The sequence below is a fragment of the Corylus avellana genome, chromosome 3 (genome assembly GCF_965113065.1).
Source record: "Corylus avellana chromosome 3, dhCorAvel1.hap1.2, whole genome shotgun sequence".
Taxonomy (NCBI): Eukaryota; Viridiplantae; Streptophyta; class Magnoliopsida; order Fagales; family Betulaceae; genus Corylus; species Corylus avellana.
In genome coordinates this window covers 9018057-9044565 of record NC_142492.1, presented here as the reverse complement: position 1 = coordinate 9044565, position 26509 = coordinate 9018057, and the positions used below count along the sequence as shown (strand labels likewise).

The window sequence follows — 26509 nt, the reverse complement described above, 5'->3', positions numbered from 1 at the left end:
AAGGGGGGTGTTCGACCACCCTCAAAGCGGGCTACAAGTGGTCAACCACTTTTTTGGTGATGGTTGGACTGTGTCCAAAAACTCGTTTTAAGGGCAATTTGGTGCCACCCCAGCAAATTGGGGTGGTAGACACCCGCCAAAACAAGTTAAATTTGGATCCTTGTCCAAACAAGTTGGATGGCCAGACCACTACAAATTATTATGAGGGAGCGGTTAGCCACCCCTTAGAATTTGGGGATGCATTTTTTATTTTTGGGTCTTTCTTATGTTGTTGATTTGGTTCGTTTTCCATACTACTGAGATTAAACAAATTGCACGGATCAATCCCAGATCACATAGACATTAGCTAGATTTGAGTAACTTGATTAGACTCCATGACCATAAAAAGAATGATTGAGATATTTAGTAATTTGATGCGAGTACTAGCAGTAATTTCCTTTTAATTTTTCTTAAATTTAGAGTATAAAACTACTTTTTACAACTATGAAAATATATTTCACAATAACTTCTATTACCTTTCTCTATACCATTAAAATATATATATATATATTTTTTTTATAAAATACAAGTTCCTCACTTACCTTCATTTTTTTTTCACAAAATCTTAGCATAATCTCAATTAATGACAAAAAGATAAAAGATGAGAGATGAAAGAAAAATATTTATATTAAAATAATATATAGGAAACCACTTTTGGTCCCCTACATATTGAGAAATACTGTAACAACTGTTAATAGTTGGTTAAATGTAGAAAATCTGATATAAATAGGTTTTTGTGATTTTTTTTGAAATTTTCTTTAAACATAAGAAAGAAAATGACATATAAAACATCCGTTGCTAGTGCTTTAATAGGTAAGTTGTATATAGATTCTTTTACGATTGATGCTCAAATTGTTAAAATGAACTTAATTCAAAGGTCGAGTTGTTGGTGCCACGCGCCTCTCTCTTATTACTTGCACCAGGGAAGATTATAAAACAATGGGCTTTTGATGGAACATGGGAAATAGAAATTGAATGGTAAAAGAGGGCCACTATGGGCCAACAATGTGGGATCATGCTTTCAAAATGAACCTATAGGGATTCTATACCATTTTCTTGTTTGACGTTCCCTTTTCCCTTTTTGTTCTCTTTATGTTAGATTTTAGCAAAAATATCAAAATAATCTTATGTGGTTTAGGCCTTTCTCAATTAAACTCTTGAGTTTTAAATTTTGGTTACTAGATCATTGGGATCTGAGATGGTATTGGAGGGCCTGGATACAGATAGCGGATCCGGCTTATATGCTGTTATTTTAATAACAGCATGTATGATGTAGTTTAATCAACGGTTAAGATTGAATTTTAAAGTTGACTTACTTTTAGAAGCATTTAATAAGAAGAGAGAAAATGAAAAGAGATTTTGAGAAATTCAATCTTGACCGTTGATTAAACTACAGCATGTATGCTGTTATTAAAATACCAGCATGTAAGCCAAATCCACATATAGCTCACAAGATAAATTCAGACAATAAGCCCAAGTCATTCAAGGAATTTGAGAATTACTGGAGAACCATACTATATACCATCCTACCTCTAAGGCCCAGCTACTAAGAAAGCCAAAAAAGGCCTAAGAGAAGCAAACATTAAGACTACCAGTCTACCACTGCTAATGACACTCTTTGATATACCCTACGCGTTACTACCCCCATAGACACTCTATTACTCCTCTTAAATCTAATTTTACTAGCTATTATTCTCCCTAAGTGAGGATTTTACTGATTGAGAATAACTTCTATAAGGTCTTGGCACAAACCAAGGCCTTTGTGCCCTTCAATAAGAAGGCGACACGTCAGCGTGGAACACTATAACAAAAATATGGTGTTCCACCTAATCTTTTTTCTAGAATAACTAAAACAAAACACCTTCTAAAATAACATTTTCATATTTTTTTCCAAAACCACCCCAGCTACCAACCTGCCGTCAGAGATGATGCCGGCTGAGTAAGAACCAAGCTCCTTCTCCCTCTCTTCGGCGCCCCTCTCTCTCACCGGCCGCATTAAAGAAAATTTTTTTTTTTTGTTGCTTGGTAGCAGAGAAAAATCTTTTCTCTGTTGCTCGGAAAATTTTTCTCTACTGTCGGGCAACAGAGAAATTTTTTTTTCTCTGTTCTCTATTGCCCGGCAGCAGAGAAAAAAAATTCTCTGCTGCTGGGCAACATAAAATTTTCTCTATTCTCTGTTGCCCAGCAGTAGAGAAAAATTTGCAAAGAAATTTTTTTTCTCTACTGCCGCCATTGAGAGAGAGGGGTACCGGAGAGAGGGAAGAGGAGCTTGGTTCTTACCCAGCCAGTATCATCTCCAGCGTCATCTCCAGTGTTGTCTCCAGCGGCGTCTTTGGCAGGAGGTTCGTGGCTGGAATGGTTTTGGAGAAAAATATGAAAAGGTTATTCTAGAAGGTGTTTTGTTTTAGGTATTCTTAAAAAAAATTAGGTAGAACACCATATTTTTGTTATAGTGTTCCACGCTGATATGTCACCTTCTTATTGGAGGGCACAAAGGCCTTGGTTTGTGCCAAGATCCTATAGAAGTTATTCTCTTATTGATTTAGGTGTTGTAGTGTCTTCGGTCTCCGAACTGGCTGATCTTTTGATAACTTTTACTTTATTTTGTAAGTAGAGCTCCTCCCTAAAAAGGCGGCTTGGAGTCATTATGATGTTCTTTGCATCAATAAGTATCAATTAAGTGCTTTCGTTCTTATTCAATTAATTTTTTAAGTACTCTATGAAATTTCCTATACCAGTTTATTTCAAAGAAATTTTTTCGGTTGTGACATTCAAGTTCCTTTTTTTTTTTTCTTTTTTTTTTTGACATGTCCACATAAGGGAATGGAGATGCAGATTCAAACTAGTGACCTCCACTTTATGAGGCGTAGTTCACAGCCGATTGAACTACCCCTTAGGACCTCCCTTGTTGTTATTAGGTGTCTCTCTAAGTAGTTATGAGTTGCTTCAACAATTGCTGATCTAGTGATCTCTTTCTTGGCTATCAGGCTGAGAAGGTATTGGCTCGGACCAAATTTTTTGCTCATTTTCAATTTTTTTTACGTTTTTATTGAACTTTGAGTAATGCTACACATTCTTACTCCTACACTCTCATATGCACACACGCCCTTACATAGCACTAAAAATCACTACTGAATTTAAAATTCAATAGTAATCCATAAAAAAATCTAATGATAATTTTTAGCACCATGTCGGGTATGTGCATTTTGGAGCATGGGATTGAGCTGTATATTAACTTTCTTAGATTGAACAGTTAAGATTGAAATCCAGAGTCTCCCCCACATTCGTGTGTATGCATCGGCATCTTCCTCTCCTTCTCGACAGTAGTTTCATTATCCCCAATTTCTGTCCGAGGAAGAAAGGAAAAAAAAAAAAAAAAAAAAAACTTGGCCTTTTGGGAGGGTGTAGAGACGTGTAGGAGACAGGCTAAAAATGTAAAGACATTGTTTTTTATAACTTAGCTTGTTAAATCACCAGTTATTCCAAAAGCTTAAGCTTATAGGAAGAGGTAAATTTAATCACTTAACCATTACTTTAACATTCCCCCTCACGTGTGGGCTCAAACTCCCTTTTTAATAAGTGAGGCCCAACACGTGGAATATTTAATTTAAATGGGGGCTAAATTGACGGAAACAAGATTTGATCTCAGGATCTTGGCTCTAATACATTAAATATATTGGATAATATATTAGAAGCAGAAGAAAGAGAGAGAGAGAGAGAAGAGAGTGAGAGAGTGAAAGCATATAGGACTACATCTCTTCTATTATGATTGTGTAAGTAATATGATTACAGTGACCTCTATATATCGAGAGGCTAGGAGTGATAAGCAAGAAACCGTAGACTAAACCTAGAATATATAAGGAAACATAATAACCTCAGAATAATATCAAATATACTCTTAACATCCTTCCTCAAACTCAATGTATAAAATTGAGGTTGGAAATATAAAGGAAAAGATTTTTTTTTTTTTTTTTTGTGATCGTCGGAAAAAGTCACCGGAGTTGGGTGGCCGAGGGCAATGGACGGCGGCTAGCAGCGGCAACTGGTGGCTGAGGGTGGCTGCTGGTTGGGCTAAAGCCTTGAAGAAATTGGGCTTGAAGCATTCAAGAAATTGAATCAATTGGGCTAGTTAAATGGGCCAAAGATGGCCAAAACCCATGGACCATTAAAATGGTTTACCCGAAAATTATATGAACCGGGTCTAACCCGATGAATCAGGTTGACAAATTTGGACCGGTTTGGAGACCTTGACCTGGTGACCCAGTTTAGGAACCGGTATTGGGCCGGGTTATGGAGATCCGATTTGAGCTTGGTGACTCGATTGGAACCGGTTTTGGATCGGGTCTAGGGCTGACGTGGCGACCCATTTGGAAGACACGTGGCAAATTAGGAGAGAGGAAAAGCGCTGGCGCATGTGGTCCACATGCCAGTGCTAGCGGCCACGTGAGGCGTGTGCATCACATGCGCCAAACCCTAATTAGGGTTTTGGAACGTGAGAGGCTCATGTATCACACGTGTCGGAAAATTACCGGCACGTGGACAACATGGGAGGCGCGTGACAGATGAACAGATCCCTTGGGGGGCGCGTGAGTGCAAGTTGAGGCTCGGACGGCTGAGATCTCTTCGGATCTAGACTCGGAGGTGTCTGATCAGTCATCTAGAGTGGAGTGTGTAGCTTCGACGCCGATGTAGGCGGCACGTATGGTGCGTGGCAGTAGCGGCGCCTAGAGTCTCGTGCAATGGTGGAATGATCTGAAATTGCATAGTTCCATTGATCTGGGGCCAAGACACTACTTTTGGTGGTTATTTGGCCGAAAAGAGTCACGGTGGCGGCGCGATTGGCTCAGGCAAAAACTGCCAGAGGAGCGTGGAGGAGCTTGGAGGGCTGATGGCGGCGGATCTTCCACATATGTGTAGATCTAAAGGAGTGGAAGATATTTTGAGCGGAAAACTGCTTGACGGCGCGCAAACGACCGGAGTTGGGAGGTCGCTAGAGGGAGCGCCGGAAAACGTTAAAAACGTTTAGGGTAAAGTCCACATACCCCTCTCAAACTATTACCCAATCGACAATGTTTCCCATAAACTTTCAATTGTGACAATGTTCCCCCTAAACTACCAAAACATTGTCAATGTCTCCCCTAAAGCTAGCAAAAAGATAAAAATGCCCCTCTATATTTCTCAATAAGACAAAACTACCCCCATAAATTCAAAAAAAAAAAAATAATATGAAAAATTTTAATTTAAAAAGAAAGATTTTTTTAAAATTTTATTTTTTAAATGAAAAATTTTAATTTTTTTTAAACGAATTTAAAAAAAAAAACGGTTTTTTTTAAAAAAAAAAATGGAAATTTTTATTTTAAAAAAATTAATGTTGTTTTAGAAAAAGAAAATTTTTATTTTTTTTAAACGAAAATTGTTAATTTTTTTTAAAAGGGAAATTTTTATTTAAAAAATTTATATAAAAAAAAAAAACAAACAAACAAAAACAAAAACAAAACAAAAAATTATCATTTTTTTTAACAAAAAAATCGATTTTTTTTTAAAAATTTTTTCTTATTAAAAAGATTTTTTTTTTATAAAAAAATAATAATAATAATAATAATAATAATTAAATTTGACAACATTTTGGTTTTTTTTTTTTTTTTTTTTTTTTTTTGAAGTTTTAGGTTTTTTTAGAAGTTTTAGTATTTTTTTATTTTATTTTACTAAGGGTAGTTTCGTCATTGGGGGGAACATTGACAATTTTTGGTAGTTTAGGGGAGACATGGTCACAATTGAAAGTTTGAGGGGACATTGTCAATTGAGTAATAGTTTGAGGGGAGTATGTGAACTTGTCCCAAACGTTTATTTGGAGGCCACAGAAGGTGGCTCTGATACCATGTTAAATCATCAGTTATCCCAAAAGCTTAAGCGTATAGGAAGATGTAAATTTAATCACTTAACCATTACTTTAACATAGCCTATTCACATGCATTTTTAATTAGACGTGTAATTTTCACATGTACTTTTAATTTTTTTTTAAAAAATACATATGAGAATTATGTGCATTTTGAATAGAAAAATGTCATGGTTTTAGCCTCTTAGTGTTCTCTTGGTTCTACGTAAATATTGTTTTATAAAAAAACAGAAAGAAAAAAAAAAATTATCCCACCATACCCTCATAAAAAAATAAAAATAAATAAAAACTATTTGCGTAATACCATGAGAAACTATAGCATTTCTCTTCTGAACATGTATGAGTTTAACAAATAGAGTTCTAAAGAAAATTTCTTGGACCCAATATTTTATTTTATTATTTTATTTTAAAAAAAAACTTTTTCGGCAATTGCTTGTGCTTTAATTTTCTTGTTCATAATCTGTAGATTTTTTTTTTATAAAATAAATAAATAAAATAAAATTATGCACACTTTAATGGTCAAGGGTGGAATTAGATCCCAATAACAATCACAATGTTCTCTCTCCTAAGCACCAAAAGGTGATTTGAGGGTTATCTTTTCTTTTTTCTTTTTGACTTTTACAAAATTTATTTAAGTATTATAAAATGCAAACCTAATCCGTAGATGGGCCTAAAAGTAGGAGCAAGCAAGAAGTAGTTTTCCTAGAAGTAGCTTACTCTTGAAGGAATTTTCCTAGAAAATTCCTTGGAAAATTCATGTGGTCGGTGGTCCTGAAATTAATGAAGGGAGTCCTCTTAACCAATCGGGCTTTTGATGTGTGCTTGAGAGGTGAACATGTATAATATATTTGATTGGGACACTCTAATCAGACAAATGTTATGTACGTAAAAAAAAAAAACATCATAAGACGAACAAATCCAAATAATAAACAATTTATCTTAAAGACGACCTAAAAAATGTATTAGTCTCCAAGAGGTAGTTTAATAGGTTGTGGACCACGCCTCATGAAGCGGTGGTCACTAGTTTGAATTTTTCCTTCCCATTTCTCTTGTGTGGACATGTCCAAAAAAAAAAAAAAAAAAAAACGACCTATGAAATTTATAAAAGTTTCCAATTATTAACTCTTATACAGTTGAGTATAATGGCGAGATGAAGATAAAGAAGATAAACATCAAGTTTCAATAGGAGAACACTGGTGATAAAACTCTAGTATTTATCTTGTATTGTAATGATAAAGATCAAAGTTATGTTTATCTTGTAATTGTGAATTAACTCTAAGAATGATTACAAACAAGTCTCTCTTATCTCTTATCTCTTATCTCTACAGAGAAAGTTCAAATTTTCATAGACTCTTTAAATCTTTAAAATTGGTGTCATTCCCTTTGACCTACCGATATAATCGAAGACAAAAAAATTCCAGCAACAACAAACCAATCAGAAAAGCTTCAAAAAGACTAGAATTCATATCATGAGCTGGTTGCTCTCCCACAGTCCCACTAGTCCTTGCAAAAAGACCAAGAAAACAAAGGCAAGGGACAAATCTAAGCCAACCCCAAACACCTCTATTATCATGGTCCATATTCCTAACAATTAGTTGCTAAGATTATTAGCAATTTAGACGGTTAATTATAAGAAGTTCTTTATAAGATTCACATACTGTAGCAAGTTTTAGACTTTCCCGTAAGAATTCTCTTATATTTATTGAACAGATGCACCAAATCTCAATCCATATAAACAACTCAAAACTGTAAACCAAAAACAGTCCAAAAAAAAAAAAAAAAAAACTCCTATTCATATCCTAGTAGAAACCTCAAGAGCCAATCAATCACTTATTAAAAGAAGAAAATAAAACTCAGATAAGAAATTAATTCTAGTCTTAACACAAAAAGGATGTTAAAATACATAATTTATAATCATGCATACTCATTATGTCTGGACAAGATTGTATAAAGTAACTGTTAGCCGCTCAAATCATAAATAAGTAGGATTTGGCTTGTTTTCATTTAATTTTTTACTGGAGATCTTTTTGTGCAAAAATAAACGATCGAGATTAGTTTCAATGAAAAAATAATCAAAATTCTCCCCCGATCTTGCAATCTTAACCATTTATTTTTGCATAAAAAATATATATATTTTTTCAACTCAAATCAGTAAAAAAAAAAAAAAAAAAAAAAATTCAAATCAGTAAAAATAGAGGAAAATATCCAACAAAAAAACAGACATACCGAAAACAAGAAAAACCATAGTAAAATCCTAGTGATCAGACCAGAGTCAGCGACAGACACGTGGCTTACCTTTTAAAAGGGATCCAATACCGACACTCTGACCCTCTACCTTCTGCTCCCTTCACCAAGAATCCAATCAATGTTTCATTCCCTCCCATGCCCCTATCCTCATCCGACGGCCTCCACCCTTTCTCCACTCCAAATCTAAATCTCCACCCTCCAATTAGATCCCACGCTCTCCTACTCCCATCCCCTCCTTCCTTATTCAATGCCATCTACTCTGCTTCAGATCTGATCTGAGCAAACCACACACACACAGACACATTCTCTCGGAACAACTCCGGCCGGCGATGGTGGAGGCACAGACATGGACAACCCGGCGAATGAGCAACCCGAGACTGGACGACCAAGTGGTCGACATACCTTCAACCCCGCCGGCGGACGCACGGAACAACAACAATAACGGCGGCGGTAACAGCTCCTCCTACCTGATGCTCTCGCCCCACGTGTTGACGGCGGTGATAATCGGATCCTGGTACCTTTCTAACATCGGAGTTCTCTTGCTCAACAAGTATCTCCTCAGCTTCTACGGCTTTCGCTTCCCAATCTTCCTCACCATGCTCCACATGATCGCCTGCGCAGCTTACAGCTATATTTCTATCAACTTCCTCGAGGTCGTGCCGCTCCAGCACATTCACTCCAAGCGCCAGTTCTTCAAGATTCTCGCGCTCAGCTTCATCTTCTGCTTCTCCGTGGTCTGCGGAAACACCTCGCTGCGCTACCTCCCCGTGTCGTTCAACCAGGCCATAGGCGCCACCACGCCGTTCTTCACCGCCATATTTGCGTTCCTGATCACCTGTAGAAAAGAGTCCGGCGAGGTCTACCTTGCTCTGCTACCCGTCGTTTTTGGGATCGTCCTGGCCAGCAACAGCGAGCCCCTGTTCCACCTCTTTGGCTTCGTCGTCTGCATCGGCTCCACGGCCGGGCGGGCGTTGAAGTCTGTCGTGCAGGGGATTCTGCTCACCTCCGAGGCCGAGAAGCTACACTCCATGAACCTGCTCTTGTACATGGCTCCCATGGCCGCGCTTATTCTCTTACCCTTCACCCTCTACATCGAAGGCAATGTAGCGGCGTTGACAGCCGAGAAGGCCAGGGGAGACCCTTATATTGCGTTCTTGTTGATTGGGAATGCCACGGTGGCGTATTTGGTCAACCTGACGAACTTCCTGGTGACCAAGCACACGAGCGCGCTGACCCTTCAGGTGTTGGGCAACGCCAAGGCGGCGGTGGCGGCGGTGGTGTCAGTTTTGATATTCAGGAATCCCGTAACGGTGATGGGGATGACGGGGTTCGCCGTTACAATCATGGGCGTGGTGCTTTACAGCGAGGCCAAGAAACGGTCCAAGGTTACCACTCATTGACAGTGAAAAGAAAATTCAAAATTTTGATTTTTCTTTGGTGCTGATTGTTTTGATTATCTTTGATTTTTATTGGGTATTTTTGAAAGGAAGGAAAGAGGGAAATTTGGATCAAAGTGAGATGTGGAATTGTATAGGATGGTGTATTGATGTCTCTATTTTTTGGGGGTAGGTTAAGAGAATGGTAAGAAATTCTCTGTTTTTCACTTTCCCGTGTGTAACCCTATATAAATGTTCTTGATGGACACACAAAACTGATTCAATCAGTCAATCAATCTTAGTGTAATTTTTTGTGGGGGGAAAAAGTCTTCTCCACTTATTTGCTCTAAAGACAATCTTTGCTGATATAATTCTGCCTTTTTCTGCTGCCAATTTGACATGGGTCATTCTTTTTCCTATCATATATGTATGTGATCTGCTGGTTTTAGTTTTTTGGTTTCATTTGTGGATACAGAAGTTACTGCATTATGTTTTGCTTTCATTTCGTTTGTGTTCTCTAGTGGTTTAGAAGAAAACCAGTTGGATGATTGAAGAGTATAAGAATGAATATGCAGGAGTTTGGTCGAATTGGTTTGGTTCTATATATGCTTTTCACTATTTTGTAGCAAAATGGAAGTTCTTTCCTCTACCCCGATGCGAATTTATTTAGTTTGAAGCTGATTTGTGAAAGACAAAGGAAATCAGCCTTTACAAATTATATCAGTTGGCATTGAAATCATTAGTGATCATTTTTTTCTGTACCAGAAAAGTAGATGATAAAGGAACTTTTGTATTTGATATTGCCCATTTTAATTTTTTTATGGTTGTTGGATCCCAAATTTCTTTTTGAAGGAACTCAGCTTGTGTATGAGCTACTGCAAAGCAAGGTTTTTCACACTGTTTTGCTCTACTGATGTGGAAGTTTTGATTTGCTGCTCGAATTAACTGTTACTGTTGCTTCTTCCTCTGAATTTTCTTGTCATTTGAAGTAAGAGATAAATATAATGCATAAGACAATTATGATCAGATAAATAATTCCTTTACTCGCCTTTACTTTGTTTATACAGTTGGATACAAAATTATATGTTTTTGAAACAGCAGTTGAAGTAGCAAAATATGATGTTTGGTTGTTCAATTTCTAGCTCTTCAAGTAAAGGTTTCAGATTTTGATTCTGTCGCTTTGTATGTGCTCATGTGGAGTTATTGAATGGTTTCTAATGAAAGTTTGCAAGGGATGGGTTCAGGAGAGAAATGTATATTAGTTTTAGCAGTATGAAGTTTCAGAAGACAAGTTTTGTGAAATTCAGCAACCTTTTGTTTTACAATACAAAATATATAGAATTGTTTTCATGGTAGTCTTAAAGTCATGGATCCCTTGCGTTTGTCAGAAGGAAAGATCACACGAAGCCGAATTGTTGATTGACCAATCATATTTGCATTCAGTGCTTTTGGTTGGAAATGACATGTATAAAGTTTGTTTCTTGTGAAACAGAGTCTCTGTAGAAGTGCTATGATGAGGTAAAACAAACTCGTTTGATGTGGATCGGTTACCCATTCTTGTATGTAATTGTATAACGGTAGAAATTTTAAAAATACAGAGTTACCCTATTTTTCTATACGAATTTGTATTCATTTGTGCTAGTATACCAATGGTTACCTGTCAAGGTGCAACCTAGTGGTCCAAGGGCGAGTTTGGGATGAGCGGCATGAGCCATAGACTTGGACACTCTGATTCCAACTAAGAGTTCTTCTGGATTACCGGATACACGGTTCTAATTAGTCGGATCGTGTATCTAGGATTTACTCCCTACGTAAAATACAGTTCTAGCTAGTGGAGCTCTGCCTTGATAAGGTTCCACGTCATTAAAAAATAAAATTACCACGGGTCGTTTTAATGACACTGGCCTTGAATTTTTTTTTTTTTTTTTTTTAAGTACCATATTCTTGTTCCTATTCTTCATCTTTTTCCCCTTTCTTTGTGGCTGTCATTATCTGGGGGTGTTCTCTATTTCTCCTGTGAGCACATCATCTGTTTGTCTCACCTCGAGTTTTGAGAGAATATGATTGGACTAAAGATCATTGAGAATCACTTTGATAGTCACAAAAAAGAATTTGAGTGAACTAGACTTCCATTCAACTGTATCAGCAAAAGTTTGAAGTCTCAGAACATGCCTTGCATGAAACAACATATGATGTGCTCACAGGAGAAATAGTACCTTAAATTTTGTTTGTTGTGTTTGTTGGAGGGTTATATATGTATCATCTTTCTCAAAGCTTATATAGCATCAAGAGGTTACTTTTTGTCAAACTATTTCTTACGGATTTTTTTTTTTTTTTTTTTTTTTTTTTTTTTTTTTTTTCTCAAAATTATCAAATGGCCCAAGGAAATTCTGAAAATAGTTAGGTACACATTAGGCATGAGTTAGAATCCTGCAATAGGATTCTTTATACTTGATTAGTGTGCCTAACTTAGTCTTACTAGGATATCAATGTAAACCAATGTCTATGATTTAGTCAGACTTGATGGAGCGCCTGTGGTTCTCACCGTCTAGGCCCCTCATGTATGTCTCCCAGCAGGTAGGTGCTACTATGTCACTTTTAGGTAGAATAGTTACAATTGGTCTCTCCTGCATTTTTTTTTTTTTTTTTAACCAAAAAAAAAAAAAAAAAAATTCTTAAGGTTTAAAAGTTATCAAATCACTCTCTAAGTTTTACACTTACAAATAACTCATTTCATCAAATGGCCATTAAGCTGCATCATTTCCCAATATAAAGAAAAAGTAATGCTATTGTTGACACTCATTTATCATACCAATTTCATATCGATTGACGTATTTTAAGTGGATTTCTTTTTTGTTTTTGTAAGTAGTTGATATGGGAAGTCACTTAAAACACGGCCACATCAACTGGTGTTATAAATAGGTGTGAATAATAGCTTTACTAAAAAAAAAACGCCTTCAAACCTAATGACTTGGTTGCTGACTTAGATCATACACACCACTTTGAACTCGGGATTATTACTCAACAAAAGGGAAAATGGAATGAAATAAAAATCCAGCTTAGGGGATTTGTTCCAAGTAATTTGATACCCCTTTATATAAATCCTTTTTGATGTCAACATATTTTTTCTTCACGCATCCTTTAAAAAGGTATAGGAAATTGAAATAGAGAATTAGACTACAAATTTTCACCTAAAATAACGTCCTCCTACAAATTCAAATTGACCTTTCATGCTCAATTAGACACAACTTTTGTCAAAAAAAAAAAAAAAAAAAAAAACTTCAAAATTTCTAGATGGGTATAATAAAAACTCAGGAGTTAGATGACTTTAATAAAAACTCAAGAGTGAGAAGACAAGAACTTAACCAAAATTCATGAGTTTTGGTTATCTAATATTCACGTAAGCCAAAATACGTCAATCATTTCAAAGGTTAGCTTGCTTAAATAAATTAAAAAAATGCAGCCTTTTTTAAGAAAAATAAAATATAATTGCAAAATATATATATCCGGTATATAAAAGCTTTAGATGCTATAGATTATGAATTCATCCTTGAGTTCCCAAAAATGAATAACCCAAAAGAGTGAGAGGAAGAATGGATAAAAAAGATATGAAGGCAGTTTTGGTTATGAGAATGTTGTTAGTAACTATTTTTTTAGTTATGAAGCATGCAAAGGACTGTCGGCTTCCCTTTTCCGCTCCCCAGATGCTCCTTTCTCTCAATTTCTTGCCACGACCCGCTCGACTTCTCTCTTTCTCTCCGGATGAAGGTGGTATACCCTGAAAGAACATAACAGAAGAGCAAAGGAAAGAATTCGAAGAATGTGATAGAAACTGCCATGAGAAATTTTATAGGATGCTCAAGCTTCTTGAGCTTCGCGAGGCTGTGGAGGAACTTGATTTTTGCAGGGAATTCTGCAAACTCGTAATTGGCATATTGTAATCGTACTATTTGTTGTAGAGTCCATGAACACCAATATTGGATCTTGTATGCATTCATGGGATTCCATAATATTTTCCTAATATAGTCCATAATCATAATAATTAATTGGATAGTATTGTAATCTCTTTATTTTAAAGTATTATGTAATAATTGTATGATTGTAGTCTTCTTATTAGCAGGTGATTCTGTAATAGTTATAGTTATTTTCCGAGAATAAGCTGCAATAATCTCTATAAAAGAATGTATATGTGCCGTATGGAAAATCAAAGAGTGAAAAAAACTCAATTACTTTTTGGTGGCAGTTGACATTTCCTTCTCAGCCTAGCTACCCTAAATTTTATTTGTTGTTGTTGTTTTTCTTTTTTTTTAAAAAGAAATTATCGATCTTCATTATCAAAAGTCAAATCTAGAGTATAGAAACTCTAAATAAAAAGAGTAAGCTGCTCTAAGAAGATAGTGTCATAGATACAATGAGGAATTTCCTCCATCCAAAACCTATTCATATATAACCTCCCTAACTACTTCCTTCACTAGTCCATGAGCTGCGGTATTTTGGAGACATTTTACATGCTTGATATCCCAGCTCCTAAAGAGACCCAGAACCAACTTAATATCAGCCCCTATTTTCCCAAACCGACTCCAGCTTGCCTTCTATTCTTGGATCATGGTGACAACTTGTAGTGACTCCCCCCTCTAGAATAATTTCTTGTAGGCATAGATCCCGGCTAAGCTCCACCTCCTGTAGCGCCGCCAGCACTTCCCCTGCCACGGGCAGTGGCGGATCCAGAAATTCATTCTACCGGGGGCGTCAATAAAATATAATAATAAAATAATTTTTTTTTTCTCTTTATATATTATATTTTTATTGTATTATGGTAAATACAATTAAAAAAAAAAAAAAAAAAGAAATTATATCACAATATATGTATCACAAAAAGCATATTTGTTCGACTTCATAAATATATGCTAAATTGATATATCAGTTACCATGTAAGCACTAGTACAAAAGTAAAGGGAAAATACAAAATACAAAGGGCCTAAAATTGCATTCTACGCGGCCTTAGAGCAACAAAATCATCAAGTATCAAATCTGAATCAAAGCTTTTAGCAATTTCCCTTTCAATGTAGACAAGTAAACTATCTCCAAGAAACTCATCTTCCATTTTGTTACGAAGTCTTGTTTTGACAATTTTCATTGCTGAAAATGCTCGTTCGGTAGTTGCTGTAGACACCGGAAGAGTCAAAACAAGACGAATCAATCTATCAATAAGATAATATGTATCTGCTTTTCCGGCCTCTATCAATCCTCGACATAATTCCGCAATGGAAGACAATTTTTGTAGTTTCGGATGATTAAGCATATCAACTTCAAAATGCTTCAACTGAAATCTCAAAATAATTTTTTCCTGCTCAGAAAAATCCAGAGAATAGTACTTATCTGCAAGACAACATATATCATCAATATTAAATGATTTATAAGCATCATCAAAATGATAATAATGTTCCACCGTAATGTTATCCCGTTGAAGCCGACCTCGGCTTTTACCATAACGAGCACTCAAATCCGGAATGTCTATTTCAAATTTCTTGGAAAAAGAGACTACTTTCTCAATAAAATTATCCCAATCTTCATTTCTCAATTTTTGGAGGAGTGCTTTTGTATTAGAAACTAATTGCATAGCATTCAAGATGTCTTGAGATTTTTGTTGCAAATGTTGACAAAGACAATCAGTAGTACCCATAATTTCCCTCATCAAATGTAAAATGAATATGAATTTGAATGATGTAATCATTTCATAAGCAGCACCAGCATCCTCACGTTGAGAATAAGTAGATCCTTCCTTTATAATCTTTTCAAGCACTGAACAAGCGGGATTAAACAGCCTTAGTAGGCTACAAATAGAATAAAAATGAGAACCCCAACGAGAATCACCAGCTCGTTTCAAAGTGCCAATTTGGTTAGCCCCTTTTCCAGTTTCAAGTTCATCAATAGCTATCAAATGTGCGATATCTTCTTCTTGAGCATCTTGCAAATCACGATGACGTTTACATGAAGCACTAATCACATTGATAATGAAATTCAAATTTGAGAAGAAATCATGAACAACAATTACCTCTCGAGATGCAGCAACTAATGCTAATTGTAATCGATGTGCAAAACAATGAACATAGTATGCACAAGAACATTCATTGAGAAATAATGCCTGCAATCCTTTCCATTCACCACGCATATTGCTAGCACCATCATACCCTTGCCCACGAATACTTTGAATATCAAGACAATTTTGAGAAAGAACGTCAGATATTTTATCCTTTAAAGTCAATGCCGATGTATCTTTAACTTGGACAATATCAAAGAAGCGTTCTTGTATAAAACCATCTTTGTTAATAAATCTCAAAACAATAGCCATTTGTTCTCTCTTAGACTAATCTCGTGCCTCATCAACAATAATGCAAAATTTTGAATCACCAATTTCTTCACGAATTGCATCTCGCATCTTTTTTGCCCAGACATGTAAAATATCTTTTTGGACATGATGTGAAGTATATTTTGCATTTTGTGGAGCATTTTCTAAAACAACCTTGGCAACATCCTCGTTGTAATTGGACACAAGTTTTATCAACTCAAGAAAATTGCCACGATTTTTAGAATCGGGACCTTCATCGTGACCTCTATAAGGACATCCTTGATATGCCAAATACCGAATAGAATCAATTGAAGTCTTCAATCGCAATCGATTGTTCAATTTTTCTTCCGAAGTTTGCTTATCTATCACCTTATCAATATGTTGAGATTGATTTTTCAAATTGTCACAACACTTAACAGCATTATTATGAGGTGAACATGGCCCATTTCCCATGTGGGCCAAAAAAGAGCAATGTGTACCATCATTAACTTTCTTCCAATTACGAAATCCTTCAATTGTAAATGCACTACCTCCAAACCGCCCCGTAGGCTTTTTAGCAAAAAGAAAGCAGGGTAAACAATAAGCAGCATCTTTGGCCTCAGAATATTCTGACCAATCAAACATCTTATACCAAGATGATTGAAATCTTCGGCGGTTTTTTTCAGTTCCTGAAAACGGATATCCAGAACTACTAGAAGGAATGAACCTATGCGGACCAACTTTAAGATAAGCACATCTAATTTCATCCCGTTGATTAACAGGATATTCCCATATTTGAGGACGTAATCCTGGATCATGTTGTAGAGTAGAAATGTCAAATGACTCAACTACTTGAGATTCAATTCTTGGCATCTTAGAAGGGCGTTGCTCAGGAGCTAAAGTTTGAGGATTTGATGTCGATGAAGACATTTTAGAATTTGAATCAGCATCATTTTTCTTAAAAAATGCATCAATTGTTTTTGGCTTGCCCATAATGTAATCTAAGAATTTTCAGAAACCTGGAAAATTATTTATCTATTAGTTTTAATTCTCATACTAAACAATTCATGTCTAATGAAACATACTATAAGTCTCTAATGATATTATAATAAAATTATTAGCATATTTCGATAGCTATTAGCCTAACATGAATTAATAAAAAGAGCAAACTTGAGATTGGCAATAATCTTCTGAAACTCGTTGATGCTTGACAAAATCCCAAAATATATAAAACACACCTTACAAAAAAAATAACAATATTGTTTTTATTAGAATTAGATAAACAAAATGATGAAAATAAGAGATATATCACAATTAAAATGCTCCATAAATTTCGATCAATCATATTAGAGTTTGCAAATTGCCCAATTAAAAAAGAAATACGCATTTACAATGAGAGCGCCCCACTACAATCTACAAAATGAATAAATAAATAATAAAGTTTTTGAATTGGGGAAAGAAAAAAACAAGCAGTATTTTGAATCTTTACCATTCTTTAATTCTTTTATTTTTTTATTTTTTTTGTGAGTCATTCTTTAATTCTTATTATGAGTTATGACAACAAATTTGACTAATGAGTAATGACCATGTACAAATAACAAACACAATGAAGGCAATGAAGGCTGTGGGGACCGTGGGTCTTGGACTCTTGTGCTGCTGTGCACAGCCTCTGCAGCAAGCAACAAACAAAAACTAAAAAGTATTCTATTCTTCCACTTTCTTCTTTCTTTTTCACTTTTCTAAGCACTACCAACCACATATATTTATATCCCCTAGGAACCGCATATATTTACAAACAATAAAGGCATAAAGCAAGCTAGCAACTGTTAAGAGGAGAATACTCACAGAAACTACAGAGTCGTCACTCTCCCACTCTCGATCTCAAACTCTCAGATCTGGACAGCCACAGCCAGCAGTAGGACTGGTTATTTGTCGCTAATCGGTGAGCAAGTGAGTGAGTGCTGCACAGTCCACGGTTATTAGCCTATTACAGTGCAAGAGTAGAGGTTTTGTGTTTGATTTTGGAGGGAATAATAATCCCCACACTTCAACGGAATTGGATTTCTCAAGTTGGTGATTTGTTTCGACAGTCGGCAAGTCTGAAAAGTGAAAACGAAACGCTCTTGAGCCGCAGGATAGGTTGGAGTCGGGAAGAGGGGTTAGGGATTTAGGATAAGATTAATTTTTTTTTTCTTTCTTTTGTTTAATGTATTGCCTTGCTGGACCGCTTGTGCTGAAGAGTAAAGAGTTGAGAATTTTTTTTTTTTTTTTTTTTTAAGGTGGTAAAAATGTTTTGCAGGGCAGTAAGGATTTTGAAAAATTTTACCAGGGGCGTCCTTCAACTATCGACTTAAAATTACTTGTTTTTTTTTTTTTTTTTTTTTTTTTTTTACCGGGGGCGCCCGCCCCTGGGTCGCCCCCCTTTCTCTCCGCCACTGGCCACGGGTTTGTGGTACGAGTCCAACATTTTGCTTTGAGCCGCACTCACCCTCCCGAATTCATCACGGACAATAATCCCAACTCCCATGCGTTTCATTTTGGGATTAAAAGCAACGTCCCAGTTAACTTTGAACATACCAAGAGGGGAGGCTTCCACTATTCTGGCATGTCAGTTTCAGCCCTAGTACTAGTGTTTCCTTCTGTAGTCTGAGCATGCTGGAATTGTTGGAGGGAAACCTCTGTGTCTTGGACTAACCTGTTAGGATGGGAAAAAAACTCCCCCATTCACTACAGAGTTGCGTCTAGTCCATATGCTCCATGCAAGTATTGCCGCTAAAGCCAACTCATCATTATTGCATCATTGAATCAGCTTTTCCCATATTGTCTGGTGTCATGCTAGAGTCCAGTAAGGAGTATATCTCTATAGATTTTCTAGTCCAATAAATAGTTATATTCATTCCTTATTAGAGTCGTCCAATTAGGTCTATTATGTAATCAATAGTATATTGTTTCTCTATTTAAAGGGGAATGATCAATAACAAAGTATGAGTTGATTATTGTTTTAGAATATAGTTTACTGTGTTTTGGAGGTCAAAGCTCCCTCGAAGTATCATTAGAGATCACAGCTCTCTCGAAGTAGCCGATTTATCATTTTCTATGTTTTGTTATTAGTTGGTTTGCATCAACATTCCACCCCCTCGAGTTTGGGTCGATAAGGTCAACTACTTTAGCATCAGCAGGTAAAATACCACAGGGAGATTGAATAGAAAAGTTGTAGCGCCCCGAAATTTTCAAAGTTATTTAAACATATTATTTTGATGATGATGTTATTTTGATATCCATTTTAGCCTATGATTTTAATTCTGGGGAAATTTATGATATTACAGAGAGTGGTAATTAGATAATGGTTATTGGTGAAATAATAGGATAGTAAATGGTAAGAAAAATTGTAGATGGATTAATGTAGATATAATAGTATTGGTAGAAGGATGGGAGATTTATAGATGGATAGTAGTAGATGGAGATTTATAGATGGATACTAGTAGGTGAAGATTTATAGATGGATACTAGTAGGTGAAGATTTATAGATGGATACTAGTAGGTGAAGATTTATAGATGGATACTAGTAGATGGAGATTTATAGATGGATACTAGTAGGTGGAGATTTATAGATAAGTACTAGTAGATGGAGATTTATAGATGGATACTAGTAGGTGGAGATTTATAGATAAGTACTAGTAGATGGAGATTTATAGATGGATACTAGTAGGTGGAGATTTATAGATAAGTACTAGTAGATGGAGAATTATAGATGGAGATTAGTGGATGAAGGTTGTAGATGAAGATTGGTAGATGGAGATGGTTTCCTATAAATAGAGTCCTCACCCTTCACAAATTTCACTACTCCTCTCCCTTCTCTTCCACATATTCTTCATTCTTCCGTTTTCTACTCGGTCTTTCTTCTTTCTGAAAGTGTTTACACGAAACAGAGAGAGAAAGGGCGAGACAAAGCGTTGCAAGAAAGAAAGAACACGAGAGAGAACGGACTTGAGAAATTAGTTTGAAAGATATACTAGTAGTGTTAGTCAGATTGGAGCAACTAGATCCTTTAGACCACTTTTAGCTTCAGTCTAGAGGTAAGTAAATTCACTACCCCTTCTAAAATTACTTCATGTCATGCTATTTATTCATTCTTGTATCAAATTGTAAATGATTATTTTATTTACCTGTCATGGAGATATGTTGCATGCATGAAGGATTTCTAAAAGAATTATTTAGAAAGTTTCTATTTCTTTAAATGCTTTCTAAGTACACAAGTTTATATTTGGAAAAGTTTCCTTTTTTTTTAGAAAAGAAAGTTGAGAAAATGATGATGATTATAAGAAAGAAGAATGATGATAAACCCTCCTACATGTTGCCCTAAGATGCATCAAAAGATGTACAAAGAAAAGTACAAGAAATGAGTTAAATGTTTATGAAATGAGGACACATGTATGGAGGAGAGTATTTTTGGCCCCAAGATAAGATGAGATGAGTTCGGTACCGATACTCGGATGGAGGCAAAACCACTGAAGGAGGCTATGCCAGAAGGTAGTATTCCATCAACATGACCGTTGAGTGCACCAAGAAAAGAGTTAATTAACGGTCGGGCATGGCTGAGGCCACAGTTCAGTGCCATGGTCACAAGGACCCGCAACCCTCGTACACAGGGGTAATAGTGTACATGGGCCCTAATATGAGAAAACGATAATATGATTTCAACGATGATATACTATGTTGATTTATAAAGATGATTTATAGCGATGCATTATGATGATGATGTAATAGTACGTATATGCTACGGAAGATACAACCGTACATACATGTATTATTATTATGGCTGAATGTGTATTTATTTGAGAAAACGATTAGCAAAACTGAGAACAAGGAGCAAAACTATTTATGGTTGTGGATTTTACTTGCTGGGCCCCCTTTTGGGCTCATTCAGTTTTATTTCTTGTTTTCAGGTAGAAAGGACGCTGGAATAGAAGGCCGGAATTGGGGCGGGAATAATTATTAACTTTCAAAGTCTTTTCATATCAATTATTGTCATAATATGATTTTTCGCAACTAAAGTTTAATGTTTTCTAATTTCGCTTGTAATAAAATCTTTTGAATGATGTTTTATATATTTATTGTATCCTTTAAAATCAAATACTCTGATAGACCTTATAGATCTTTGCAAGAACTTTTGTTATAAAAGAAGAAAAGTGGCAAACTCAGCCTTAACGGGCTGGGGATGTTACAAAAGTAGTAGGTTGGGGAACCCACTTATCTACCCAGACATGCACCATACAACCATCTCCTATGCATCAAATCAAACCCTCCTGAAGCAATGCTTTTGCCGCAAAGATACTCCTCCATGCCAAAGATCCCATGGTTCCCTTATTAGCCTCCAAAAAAGAACCCTTGGGATAATATTTGGCTTTAATAATTCGTCTTGCCAAACTGTTAGGGTTCTGCAATAATCTCCATCCTTGTTTTGCTAGAAGACCTTTGTTAAAACAAAGGAGATCCTTAAAACCCAGCCATCCTTGAGCCTTTGAGCAACCCATTTTCTCTCATCTCATCCATTGTATCTTCTTTTCATCATTCTTATGCCCCCAACAAAATCGTTGCATAATCCCGTTGAGGTCATTGCAAAGCTTCTTAGGTAACATGAAGATACTGATTCTGTAGGTTGGAATTGCTTGACTAACGACTTTTAGGAGGGTTTCTTTCCCAGCTTGTGAAAGAAACTTCAACTTCCAATCTGAGAACCTTTTCCTTACCCTGTCTGTGATATGTTGAAATTCTCTTATGCGGGACTTACCCACCCAAGCCGGTAGCCCCAAATACTTGTCATACCATTGTGAGGCAGGAACGCTTGTCAGGTTAAGAATAATACCCGGGCCTTTGCACTGGTGTTTCTGCTAAAGGAAACCGTAATCTTGTCTTTGTTTAACCTCTGCCTCGACGCTTGTTCATAGCCTTCCAACATAAAGGCTAGGCGATGCCAATCCCGAGAAGTAGCCTTTCATAAAATAAGATTGTCATATGCAAAAAATAAGTGGTTTAGTTTTGGTCCCCTAGGAGAGATAGGCCACCCCCCCAGAGAGCCAATACGTTTTGCCTGGTGGAGTTGAAAACTAGGACCTCTGCACACAAGATAAACAAGCAAGGGGATAGCGGGTCTCCCTGCCTAATCCCTCTTGTTGGGCTAATGCACCCTAGTGGATTCCCATTGATGCTAACAAAGTAAGTGACTGTGATCAAACATTTCATTACAAGCCTCACCCATCGTTCAACAAAACCCATCATCCTCATCACTTCCTCCAAAAACACTCACTTCACCCGGTTATAAGCTTTGCTCATGTCAAGCTTTAGGGCCATGTAACCCACATTTTCCCACATTCTTGTGTGCATGGAGTGTAGAGTTTTGTAAGCCGCCCAAATATTGTCAGAGATCAGCCTTCCCGAAATAAAGGCGCTTTGATTTTGAGAAATAATGAGTGGTAAAATAATTTTAAGGAGGTTAGCTAACACTTTGGAGATAATTTTATAACCCACATCACACAAGCTGATAGGTCTAAAATCAGTCACCTTAAAAGGCTTAGGCTTCTTCAAGGTGCAATATGGGTAAAGTTCATAGATTCATTTGGACTGATTGCCAAACCACAAATAAACGCTGCTTCTTCAGGTACAAAGATCTCATGTATAAGGGTCGTGTTCCACCAGTTGGTCTCTGTATCAATCAATTCACACACCTTGGCCTCATGAGAGAGAATTCTAACAGGCGTCTGGACGTAACCCGCTATCTCCATGCAAGCCCACTTGTCTTTCCAAATACCAATCTTAGATCCGTCACCTACCCTCCATGCCAAACCTATGTCAAGCAGTTTCCGTGCTTTCCAGATGCTATGCCACACATACGACAGGCTTCTTCCAAGTTCTGCTTCCATAAAGTTCCCATGAGAGTAATATTTTTCCGTTAGAATCTGAGTCATTATTAACCCATTAGGATTTTGAAGAAGTCGCCACCCTTGTATGCCAAGAGTGCCATATTGAACGATTCCAATTCGCGGTAGCCCATTCCCCCCATTGTCTTTGCCCTCCCAAGTTTAGGCCAGCTCATCCAAGCAATCCGTTTATCATTTTTTTTTGTGTCCCCACCAGAATTTCGCCATCATGGCATTTATGTCCCCATAGAGTGTTTTTGGGAGAAGAAAAACACTCATGGTGTATGTTGAAATTGCCTGGACAATCGCCTTCAATAACACCTCCTTGCCAGATTGAGCAAGAAAGTTTTCTTTCCACCCTTGTAGTTTATCCCATATTCTCCCCTTTATGCCATTGAAAGCACTAACTTGGGAATGACCTATAAGGTTGGGAAGCCCCAAGTATTTTTCATAGCGGTTTGTGGCATTCACTCCAGCAACCGACATAATGAAATTCTTTGTCTCCTCCTTAGTATTCCGGATGAAAAAGATTGAAGTCTTTTTGCGGTTCAGCTTTTGTCCAGAGGCCTTTTCATAGCTGGCAAGGATATCCTGAATTTTGGTCCATTTTGAAAAAGTAGCCCTGCAAAACAGTAAACTGTCATCTGCAAAAAAGAGATGGTTTATCTTGGTTCCACCTCTAGCAATGGGTAACCCTGTTATTTTCCCTTCCTCCTTTGCCTTATTTAGCAAAGCACTGAGACCTTCCGCACAAAGTATGAAAAGGTAAGGGGACAACGGGTCACCTTGACGGATTCCTCTTGAAGGCTTGATACACCCATAAGGTTTACCATTGATAAGTATTGAATATGACACGGTTCTAACACAAGCCATAATCAATTGGGTCCATCTTTCTGCAAATCCCAGTTTTGTCATAATAGCCTCCAAAAAATTCCACTCAACTCGATCGTAAGCCTTACTCATATCGAGTTTAAGTGCCATAAACCCCTTCCGCCCTTTTAAGTGCACATCTATAGTGTGGAGTGCCTCAAAAGCAACAATTATGTTCGCCGTAATTAATCTCCTCGGGACAAAAGCACTTTGATTCAAAGAAATAACAGTGGTCAAAACCTTTTTCATTCTATTTGCAAGGACCTTTGTAATAAGTTTGTAAAGCATGTTGCATAGGCTGATAGGGCGGAAATCAATTACCCGAGTAGGTTTCTTTTTCTTTGGGATGAGGACAATATTTGTTACATTAAGAGAAGGATCTAAATACCCTGAATTTAGAAATTCTAGGACTGCTTTACATACCTCAGGCCGAATAACTGACCAAGATTTTTGATAAAAGCATGCTGCAAACCCATTGGGCCCCGGGAACTTGAGTGGGTGCATTTGGCCAAGAGCAACATCCACCTCCTCCGCCATGAACTCCTTGAGCAGCCTTTCATTCATGGCCTGTGTCACCTGTGAGGTTACACATTCCATGCAAGTATGCAGGTCTTGAGTACCTGCCTTGGTGAACAAATTTTTATAATAATCCATGAACACCTCACTAATATCCTCCACTATCCTCCATTCTCTCCCAACTTCATCCGTTATACTGCTTATGTGATTTATCCGCCTCCAATGGTCTGCCCAAGCATGAAAGAAAGGCGTATTACGATCGCCATGTTGGTACCAATTTTGTTTGGCACGCTACTTCCAACGAATGTCCGCCTGCTACAACATAAATTCTATTTCCTGTTTCAAGTTTTTAATTTCTACCCAGTCCTCCCATTTTTCTTGACATTGCAAAACCTCTAGCCGTTTAGTTTTCTTTTGGAGCAATTTCTCTGTGTTGCCGTATTTCCGTCCACTCCATTGCGAGAGAGACCGTTGGCAGCATTCCAACTTGCTCTGTACTTCCTGTATGGCCGAAGCCCCATAATTCTCATTTTGCCACGCCTCCTCCAAAATTTTGTTGTACTCGTCATCTAAGTGCCATTTTGATTCAAACTTCAACCGCCGCTGGCGCCGTACCTACTCCAGTATGTTCCCTACAAATTGTACCCATATCGGTTTGTGGTTAAATGATCTAGCGGCAAGAGTGTGAACAGTGACATCACCAAATATTTGGCTCCATTTTGTGTTAGCTATGGCATGATCCAGACGCTCTCTAATAAACTCCCCATCATAGCGGCAGTTGGTCCAGGTGAATTGCGTTCCCTCATATCCCAGATCACGAAGGTCACAATAGTCCAACGCATCCCTAAACCATTGCATTTGCCTCTCCTGTCTAACTGCACCCTCGTCCTTCTCATCTTGGTTAGTTATTTTGTTGAAATCCCCTAGACATAGGCAGGGCTGTGGGGCATAACCATTCAAGTGTTCTAAAAGCTGCCATGACTCATGCCGTTTTTCATTGACTGGGTGTCCATAGAAACAGGTAAGTTTCCAAGAACCCTCCTTGTCTATGTATTTAACTGTTGCGTTAATATGTCTTCTTGTGAAATTTTGTACCTTCAGAACCTGGTTTTCTTTCTAGAGCAAAGCCAGTCCTCCACTCATGCCTATAGGATCAACCATAAACATCCATTTGAAACCAAGCTTAACTCTGAGTAATTCCATCTTACCTTTATTACATTTTATTTCCATTAGAAACAAAATGTCGGGTCTCTTTTCCTTCATCAAAAGGCAAAGGTCTCGAACTGTCCAGGGGTTCCCAAGCCCCCGGCAGTTCCAGCTTAGCAAACTCATTGTTGTTGGCGGGGCTGCTCAGCAGCCGCCGCCAATTCCTCTTCCAATCCAGTGCTTTTACCTCCCATCATTCTTGCTTTCTTTTTCCTGTCTACTGTCACCACTTCATTAACTGGTTGCTTTCGTTTTCTCGAGCCATACGTTTCCATTTCTTGATCCCTGTTTGTTCCCTGCTACTGCCGTCTTTTGGATGTCCCATTTCGGCTGTCCCCATGCTTGCCTCTTTTGGGTCTTCATACATGACTTCCATTCTTGTTATTTCCGCAGGCCCAATCAGTCTATGTTATTTCCAGTCAGCTCCACCATGTTTTTGGGCCATTCATACAGCCCATCCATTGTACCCAATTCCATATTTAATCCACGTGTCCTTTCTAGGTTTAAGGGTGCCTAGACCTCTCTACCGTATCTTCATGCAGGTCATTCCCCTGGCTCCCTTCAATTCTTTCCCGCGAATCCCGCTCCTCCTTATTCCCAGAATGGAAAGCCACCAACTTCTCACTGTTCGTTGCCAAATTTGCATGCCTAGGGTTTCCGGAATGCATGCCGCCTTCCTTTTTTTATGTAACCGTACTCCTCCCGACCACCGCTCCTCTTTTCATGGGTATCTCTTGACCATGGCTGCCCATCCCCCGCCCTGTAGCTAAAGGTTCCGCCGCCGCCCTTGCCAATTGGATCTTCCGCTCGAAGCCAGGTCGCCATTGCTTGTTCTCCTCTTCCATACTCCACCTCATGTTTTTTGGGGCAGGACATCCTCTTGGACCGTGGACAATATGGCCACAACTGAAACAAAAGAGGGGGAGCTTTTCATATTTGAAAACAACCCAATACGATTTTCCCTCAACCTGGAGTCCTCTTCCACGATCCAGTGGTTTAGTAAGATCTAATATGACCCTAAGTCTCAAGCATCGTCCCCAACTTGCCCCGTCGCCGGCCACGTCCACCTCTACAAGTTGCTCTAGCGATGATCCAATTTTAGTCCTTACACTCT

The 26509-nt window shown here is 37.5% G+C and overlaps 1 protein-coding gene and 1 pseudogene across 1 annotated transcript; one reads left to right on the top strand and one right to left on the bottom strand.

Annotated features, from left to right (window-relative positions):
* The first annotated feature begins 8286 nt into the window (after window positions 1-8286).
* Window positions 8287-9965, top strand: LOC132174774 (Nucleotide-sugar transporter family protein). The gene has a single exon (XM_059586449.2). The coding sequence runs from the start codon at window positions 8512-8514 to the stop codon at window positions 9580-9582; it is 1071 nt and encodes a 356-aa protein (XP_059442432.2). The 5' UTR covers window positions 8287-8511; the 3' UTR covers window positions 9583-9965.
* Window positions 9966-14536: 4571 nt separating this feature from the next.
* Window positions 14537-16879, bottom strand: LOC132174381 (uncharacterized; annotated as a pseudogene).
* Window positions 16880-26509: the final 9630 nt, after the last annotated feature.

Excerpts from the sequence above, each read along its gene's own strand:
- LOC132174774 (XM_059586449.2), top strand. The coding sequence starts at position 8,512 with ATGGTGGAGGCACAGACATGGACAACCCGGCGAATGAGCAACCCGAGA.